Source organism: Medicago sativa, chromosome 8 (genome assembly GCF_051527215.1).
Source record: "Medicago sativa cultivar Bolivia chromosome 8, Bolivia_mono, whole genome shotgun sequence".
NCBI lineage: Eukaryota > Viridiplantae > Streptophyta > Magnoliopsida > Fabales > Fabaceae > Medicago > Medicago sativa.
Window position 1 is genome coordinate 50,124,269 of NC_140756.1, and position 8,905 is coordinate 50,133,173.

General features: G+C 36.7%; 1 protein-coding gene across 1 annotated transcript; it reads right to left on the reverse strand.

Annotated features, from left to right (window-relative positions):
- Nucleotides 1–2,109: 2,109 nt before the first annotated feature.
- Nucleotides 2,110–3,546, reverse strand: LOC146899348 (uncharacterized). Its single transcript, XM_085736754.1, has 2 exons — nucleotides 2,976–3,546; nucleotides 2,110–2,615 (listed from the first exon to the last, which is right to left on the reverse strand). The coding sequence occupies exons 1-2, from the start codon at nucleotides 3,544–3,546 to the stop codon at nucleotides 2,110–2,112; spliced, it is 1,077 nt and encodes a 358-aa protein (XP_085592880.1).
- Nucleotides 3,547–8,905: the final 5,359 nt, after the last annotated feature.

Here is an 8,905-nt window from a genome sequence, read left to right on the forward strand (position 1 = left end):
TGGAAAAGCAAGACCCCGACAATAAGACATGGGTATGAGGCGGCCACTATCAACGACTTGGAAATAGCTCTACTAAGAACCTCTTCGGCCAAACAAAATAATAAAGGAGAAAGAGGATCACCTTGCCTAACTCCACGAGCGCAAGAGAAAAACCCACCGCCTTTCCATTAACCAAAATAGACAAACGAGCCGAATTAAGAATATTTAAAATCCAATTGATGAAGATTGAGGAGAAAACCGAAATTGCCGAGGACCATCATCAAAAAATTCCAATCCAATGTATCAAATGCCTTGGATATGTCGACCTTGAGAGCAATGTTCCCACCATACCGAGATTTACCGAGAGAGTTAATCGCTTCGGAGGCAATAATAACACAATCGAAATATTACGATCCCCGACAAAACCTCTTTGCTCTACGTAAATAATACGAGTGGTAATACTAGCAAGCCTATCCGCCACTATCTTTGTAATAATTTTAAAGTGAAAATTTGCAAGCGCAATAGGACGATAATCTCCCATAGAGCTGGCCCCGGGACCTTCGGAATTAACACAATCATATTAGAATTAATATTTTGCGGCAACACACCACCATGAAAGAATTCTTGAACGTAATGAACCACATCGCAGCCAATAATGTCCCAATAAGTTTGATAAAAGTGACCACCAAACCCATCCGGACCCGGAGCCGAATCACCATTGAGGGCAAACACCGCATCTTTGATATCAATACTAGACGGAAAACGCAAGAGCATTTGGTTATCAACATCGCCGAATTGATGGAATTGTATCATCCACCATAGTATTTTGTGCACAATTGTTATCCATGCCGAATATAGCCCGAAAATAAGATAAAATATGCCTTTCTATATCCATGGGGTCAGTAATAATATTATCACCATCCCGCAAAAATGAAATAGTTTTTGTTGCTGCCGGATTTTAGAAATCCCGTGAAAATATGCCGTGTTGCGGTCACCACTAACAAATCGCCGATCTCTAGCCTTTTCTCTCCAAACCTCTTCCCGAAAATTCAAAGCTTTTGTTAACATAAGTTGTGCCTCAAGGTCTTGAATGTACAGCTGGTCCGAGAATCCATCCGAATCAATTAACTGCCGAATTCTATTAACTTCATCCATAGCAAGCTTAACTTGTCCGTCAACATCCCCAAACACCGTTCGTTCCAAATTTTAAAGGCATTTTTTAACTTCCGTAATTTAGATTGGAACCGAAGCATACCTTGGCCACGAACACCTTGATTCCAGTGTCTCCAAAACCAAATCACGACAACCACTATGAGAAGTCCAAACCTTAAAAAATTTGAAAGGAGTAGCATGCTTCACCGAGGAAAAACAACCGAAACCAAAAGGGGATTATGATCGATTGATGTCGCACCAAGGCCGAACAAGAAATACCTCTCCAAAAATTAATCCAATCTTCATTGCAAAGCCCTATCAAGACGAAGAGCAACATTGTGATTACCAAATCTACCATTAGTCCAAGTAAAGAATGATCCCAAAGTTGGCAAGTGATTCAAAATATTGGCATTAGACCAATGCAAAAAATCCTCACACGACAAAGATGGAGGAGGCAGCCTCGCCCCTCTTTTCATGTGCGCCCAAGACGGCATTAAAGTCACCAATAAATAACCACGGCCCTTGAAAACAACCTTGAAGATTAGTAAGATCAGCCCAAAGTTGTCGACGACCAATGTAATAAGTGCTAGCATAAACGTAGCCTATGTAAACAATGGACCGATAACAAGAAATTTCCAAAGCTATACATTGATCCGACACAAAAATTACCGTTGCACCGACATCATTCCCCCAAAGAGCCCATAGATTAGGCAAAAGAGAACCTCTATTATTAATGCAATATTTAGTAACACCAATTGTAGGCCAATACCAAGCAGAATATTTACAAAATCAATCTTTGGCTCCGCAATAAGAATAAGCATAGGTTTGTGCGTCAAATAAAAATTTTTCAAAGCAATACGAGACTCGAATTACCTATACCTCTCGATATTCCAATAAAGAATATTCATTTAGCAGACGGATGAGAGGCACCCCTAGCACGGGGTTTAGGGAGGCCGCGCCGTCGTAACCTTTTTCACCTTAAGATGTTGCTTCGATGCCTAGTAAGAACAGTAAGGAACCCGCAGCAGCCTTCCGCAGCGACCTTGCATCATACTCTCGGACCCTCTCCCACAATTCGACACCAAGTTGGATATTTTTACTAGGATGTACCTCCCGCCTACGAGGGACACTATCGCTCCGATCCGTAGTCATTGCCATACCGTCATCAATAAGACTAGCTTCTTCGGTAACCAAATTTGTTATCAATGCGTGTGAATCAACATCAACGGCCGCATTATCATGAACAGCACCCGTCAGACCTAATGGGGGATCCGAGATAGGATTGTCTTGATGCTCCGACAAAATATCCAACAACTCATGCATGTCATCATGCTCAACATTGAATGGCCTTGGAACAATCTCACGAGCACCCTTGGGACTCTCCTCCACTCCCGTGGGCTCACATGATCTTGCTCCACGCCATCCCGAAGCGGTGCGTAAAACCCAACCGCCGCCGGGTTCACCAACGACGTCCGAATTGTCCGCTCCACCCCGTTAGGTCGTACGTCCTCACGCCCAAGAGGGGATGAGTGTGTACCACGCACATTAGATTCCGTGGGACTCTTCCCCGCCTCCCGCGAACTCATATGATTCGTGTTCCACACCCTCCGTAAGCAACTCGGCATCCGCAGCTACCAAGGGGTTCTCCAACACCTCCTCGGTTCCCGAGTCAACTTTGCGACTTCTACGGGTTGCACGTCAACGTGCGCATCGTGGGAAACAAGATCAAGCACCGGCATACCGCGAGTCAACTCATCAGAGTAATCACATCAAACACATTATGTAATGGAATACCGAAGCTATTAGATCGATCCAAATGAGAAGTAACTACGTGTTGAAACAACCGGCTCCGACCGTGAATTGATAGCCAAAGTAGGAGTAGGAAGCGAAACCTAAGTATAGCCAATGCCATTGAGACCAATGAAGTGGGTGTAGCCGTAGAAGAAGCCGGAGTTCTCTCGAGTGGTGGTAACAAGCCGACACAACCGGGATAGGAACCCAATTAGTGCCATTGGCCGATGTGGAAGCACCCACTTCATTACTATTATTCTTTTGCCGAGGAGGAGGCTTAGTGGGCAGCCCCGCAACCATAATTTGTTTCCCACGATCATTCTTGTCCTTCGGCGGTTGCGGATGTAACCAACGACACAATGAGACACCGTGTCCAATGGAATGACAATGATGGCAGAATAAAGGAAGCCTCTCATATTGCACCTCCACCTTGAAAGCAAAACCCTCTCTCTCCACAAGGATTTCATCATAAATTCTCTTAGAGAGGTCAATGTCGACAAGAATTCTAGCATAATGTCCAAATGTGCGGTTTCTAGTTGGTCCGTCTATATCAATTGGTGTCCCAACCGCACTTGCGATTTCTTTCAACGTTCTCTCCCTCCAATACTCTTGCGGTAACTCCATCAAGCGTATCCAAATCGTGACATGAGTCCGCTTTTGTGTTTGATACTTGAAATCTTTTGTCCATCGTGAGAATCGAAGCAGACCCGGCTTGAGAGAAACCGTACCTACTGCCCATATTTTTCTAAAATCCTCCGCCGATTCAAAAATAAAATTGTAATATCCCTTACCGAGAGGGACCATTTTCCACCAAACTCGTTGTCTTCCATAAATTGGCAAGTTTTGAACTAAGATCACGTGCCGAATACGGCTTATCTCCTTTGTTTAGGGTAAGACGAGCCCTTAACGCATGTTTACAATCCTCAACTCCCTTATCGTACTCCTCCCCGACTTATCTTAATGCTCAAAGAGTCGCCTTTAATGCACGGGGAGGGTAAGGCTCGTCATCAACACCGAGACTCCCGTGAGCGCCGCCGCAAATGATATGGGCGCCGGCCGAAGAAGTATGCACCGGTGCTTTGCAGAATGCATATTGGCGCTTCGTGACGGGGCTGAATCGGACACACACGGCCATTGGCACGTGTATGCCATCTCGTTGTCCGTGATCGTGTTACCAAGCACGATTTTAGTATTGCAAAGCACACGTGAATCAACCTTTGTAATGCGAGAAGAACATTAACACGGTTGCGCGACCACAATTGGAAAAATCAGCTCGACAACCAAAGAAGAACAACAGACCGAACAGAAAAGTGTGCAGATGAGAACAATTCAACAGGCGATGGCAAATGGAAAACGATACCAAAGAAATCGAAGCAAAACAGATGGGGTTCCAAAGAAGAACAAATTGGAAACAATACGTAAAAATAACTCAATGATTTCTCTAGTAATGGGAAACACGTGAACCAACCTTTGCAATACCCTAGGGCATCATCACGGCTGCGCGTTCTCAAAAGGAAGAGAATTCAAAGAATTGTAGATGTCCGTATCGTCGCCGGAGATCCTTGGCCGGAAGAATAGATCGGAACCCTAGCAGAGCTCAAGATGACAGAGTTTTTGCCACACTTAAGTATTTGAATTCCTAAAGTCGTTACATTGTTTATTAAACATTTTTTATTACATTAATATTGAGTGTGGTCTAATAAGCGTTGCCACAACATAAATGGATATGTCACATCATCAAAGATGACACAAAAACGAGACGGTGAATCCAAAATCGAAGGAAAAAAACGTTAAATAGGAGGATGAAAAACCAATTTTTAAAATAGGACGACCAAAACTTCGAAAAAAATTAAGGGAGAAAAAAACACATTTAAACCTTTTTTAGGCGACAAGAAAAGCAGATTAATGCAACGTATGAATGAACAACCCAAATGCTCGAAACAACGACGACAAACTCAAACCGAACCATAGTCATGAACCGTAGTTGAAAGGGAGATAGAAGCAAAACCATTTTGAAGAAACAAACGTGTTAATAGAACCATTGGAGCAAGAAATGGTGCCAATGGTGACGACGTACCGTCAAAGTAACATATGCCTTTGAGCTACCCCTATTTGGTTTGACGGTGTTGTGGTCGTATAAATATATCATTTAATTCTTTCAAAACTAGTACTAAAATCTAAAATTTCCTTTCTACTTTTTTATTTTTAATTGTTTTCTTTTAAAGAATTTTTTTTTATTGTTTTTATTTGTGTGCCTAAAAATTTCGATTTTTTATTAGCTATCTCTCATATCAAATATATAAGTAAAAATTGGTCAAAATAGATTTTTAGACTTTAGTTTTTACCTCAACTCGTATTAGGTCACCAATTTAAAATATTAACCAAACTCTAAAACCAAAATAGACTCAATCACCAAAATAATGTGTCATGCTCAACCTTATGTCAAAATAAAGCACCAGAGACTTGCGACCATGTCGGTCTTGGAGCCTTGTTGTCATTAGGGTTTTACCGTTTCGAATACTATATTTGCCTCACTTCTCTCATAGTGTAGCATAGGAGAGGAGTCGTAAGCCTTTTTCTAAAAGTAAAATCAGAAACTCGTTTAAAATTGGCCAAGTTTATTTGATTTCACCGATTTATCTCGCAAGTTAAATTTCTCAAACTCGATGCAAGCTCGCCTTCACTAAAATTGAGTTTTTCATCAAATTATCACTAATTTAGGTTTAAAATGAAGTTGATGTATCTAATCAAAACAAATTTTGTTTTTATAGTAGGGTCCTGCTAACCGAGTGCCCCGGCACTTTGGTTAAGCATACCATAAAAGAGAATTATTACCATAAAAGGAAACCGCTTTTGACTTTATTATAAATTAATTACACAATTTCAATGCATTAACTACTATATAATTTCCTTTTTCATTATAAATTAATTACACAATTTCAATGCATTAACTACTATATAATTTCCTTTTTCATATCCTTAACCAGGCTCCCGGCACCCGCTTAGCATTTCCCTTTATAGTATTTATTTAAAAGATGGGAATTGATTGTGGTTATATATTTGTTTAATCATAAAGAGCAATCCGCGGAGACTTGTCTGATTGAGATGTTACTTTGGATTCAATTTTAGTAAAAGTAAGTTCACTAACATGGTTGTCCAGAACAGAATCATTACCTTCAAACTGGAGTCTGCATTTCAATCAACACTATGCACGTTACCATAAACTTTTTTCCATTTAGCTTTCTTTTTTCGTCACTCTATCACTTTTGCCTTAGACGGGACGAGAAGGCAACTAGGCCATTATCATACGTGGCACCCGTATCACTTTATTTATTAGGCTTAATTGCAATTTTGACTCCTTAAATATCACAATCATGCGATTTTGACCCCCTAAGTCCTAAGAAAATAAAAAGACTCGACATCTCACTTTAAGTGATGTGGATGCCACGTATAGCCATTATCAGTATCACCAGTATATGATTTGTTTTGGTTTGGTAAACAATTTCCTATTTTTTATTGCTAATTAGTTTGGATAAGATAAGACCTCCTTTTTTTATGTGAAAACTTAAAAACAAATGGATATGCCAAAGCATACTGAATGATTTAAAATTCCCACTGCCCTCCACCATAAAACGTCACCATCTCTACTGAACTTTGACTTTAAAATTAAATAAAAAATGAATAATGAGGAGAAGGGATTGGAGAAATTGATACCAGTTGTATCTGTCCTCTAACAGATATGAATTAAAGTTCAAAGTTTTAGTTGATGTGTATCAACAAAAATGTATTACTATAATACAATTTTCAAATAATAGATGAATTAAAAAATAACAATTTCACAAACAATGAATTTTGGTTTAAGTGGTAAAATCTTTGAATCTCTTAAACAATTAATTTTGAGTCTCATGTTTATATTATTTGAATAGGACTTACACATATTTCTTTAAATGCTTCTGTCAATTTTTTTTTTAAGGATTCTGTTAATTTTTTTTTATTTCTTTAACTGCTTTTTTCTTTCTAAATTCCTTAAATATTTTTTGTGTTGTTCATAATTTATCTAACCATAATTTTCTCAAAATTTGTGATAATGACAAATATTATACTTAAAATTATAATCATACGAAAAACAATAAAAATGCAAATAATTAAATTTTATCCCAATTATTTTATTAAATTATGCATAAAAGTATGATATAACACTTAATGAAATGACAAAAGTCTCTCTTCGTTTAAGGTTTCAGTGTTTAAACCTAAAGTTAGGTATGTAGTAATATTAAAACTTTTAGGAAGAGTTTTTCGTTCATTTGACATAAGATTAATCCGAATTTAACCAAAACTAGAGAGATTAATTCTTGATGTCCGATTTATAATCAAGAGATTGATTCTTGATGTCCGATTTATAATGGAGAGATTAATTCTTGATTTTTGATTTATAAAAAAATATTATGCATAAAAGCCGAAATCTCTGGCCGGATAATGCAAGCTTATTATGTTTGCAATTGGAACACTAATTCACCAACAAAATTACTTCAAGGATCAATAACTTTATTGCTCAATCTATGGAAACTAGATCAGAGCATGTATAAAATTTAGGAATGTTTTCTGAAAATAGTGGTAAGTGGGTGTCTTATTAATTACAACAAGACTAATTAATGGACTGGATCTAAATAAAATCATGTTAGATTAATGCTCTCTCCAATCCTACTATAAAAAAACAATTTTTTTAAGGATACTATAAAAGACATTTAGATAATGATACATAATTTTTATTCATCCAAATCTCTTTTATAAATTGGGTCAGTAAAAATATTAATTTATTTTATTTGTAAAATTGAAACTCTATATTTTAGGTGTATAATACTCACAAGTATTTTATATCAATCACTTAATTACTTGTTGTGAGTTGTAATTCAATTTAACTAATTATAATACATTTATTTGTAGTGAAAGTAAAAAAGAGTTAAAGTTCAGAACGTTTTGTATTGACAGTTAGTTAGTTTTAACTGTTTGTTAGTTATTTGTTAAATAATAATTGTATCTTGTAAACCCACTTAAGTTGATTCGGTGATATTGGCTTGAAATTTAGGAGTGTGCTTCTTCCTCAAAGCCTCACGTCGATTCTTCTCGATGTCAATTTGAATAAGCTAAATTAGTTTTTTAAAACAATAATAATTGTATCTTGTATATGAAGAGAGAAAATCAAAATTGTAAAGTGATATTGCAAAGTGAAAATCAAAATTGAAGTGATATTGTAAAGTGAAAATCAAAATTGAAGTGATAAATTGAAAAATATTACACAAACATCTGTGATCCGCTTTGTATATAATATTTTCTGAAAATATTATTATATACATAAAGAATATACATAAAGAAAATTATGTAAACTCAATTGCTTGTCTTAAAGCAATATAAAATGCTTGTATTCTCTAAATTAACCCTCATGTTTGCACATAAAAAACAACTCATCAAATTTTTTTATTAATATTGACCAAACAATATAATATTATTTGATTAATGTAGCCGACCCTAGTTAATAAGATAAAACTTATTTGTTGCTATATTGAAAAATAAAATAAAATTAATTCGGTGAAGTATTAAGTTAAGTTTTTTTTGTTGAACAAAGTATTAAGTTAAGTACTCCTACTTTAAAACTTGTCAAAAAACAAATAGAATGGATTAGAGTAGTAACTTACTAGTCAAACACCTGGTCCAATTGAGTCACCTAACGGAACTGTCAGCTTTAATTGGACCAACTCTTAAATAAATAGCTATGTTTTTTGTTTTGTTAAATAAATAGCCATTTTTTATTGTATGTCCGTTTTATTGTAGTATTAAAGATCCAATCCAAATAGTTATTTTTTCTTTTTCTTTTCTTCAAATCCAATGTGTTAAGTGGAACCACATCTAAAAAAGAGAAACGCCACGGCCACGACACAAGAAATTTCAAATTCAAATAAATATTTTCAATTTTCATTTCTCTTTT

Bases quoted from the DNA above. Each gene is read 5' to 3' on its own strand.
- LOC146899348 (XM_085736754.1), bottom strand. From the start codon at position 3,546: ATGGAGTTACCGCAAGAGTATTGGAGGGAGAGAACGTTGAAAGAAATC. The intron at 2,616-2,975 runs GTTGTTTCAACA...AACGGGGTGGAG, and splicing joins TCAATTCACGGTCGGAGCCG to CGGACAATTCGGACGTCGTT.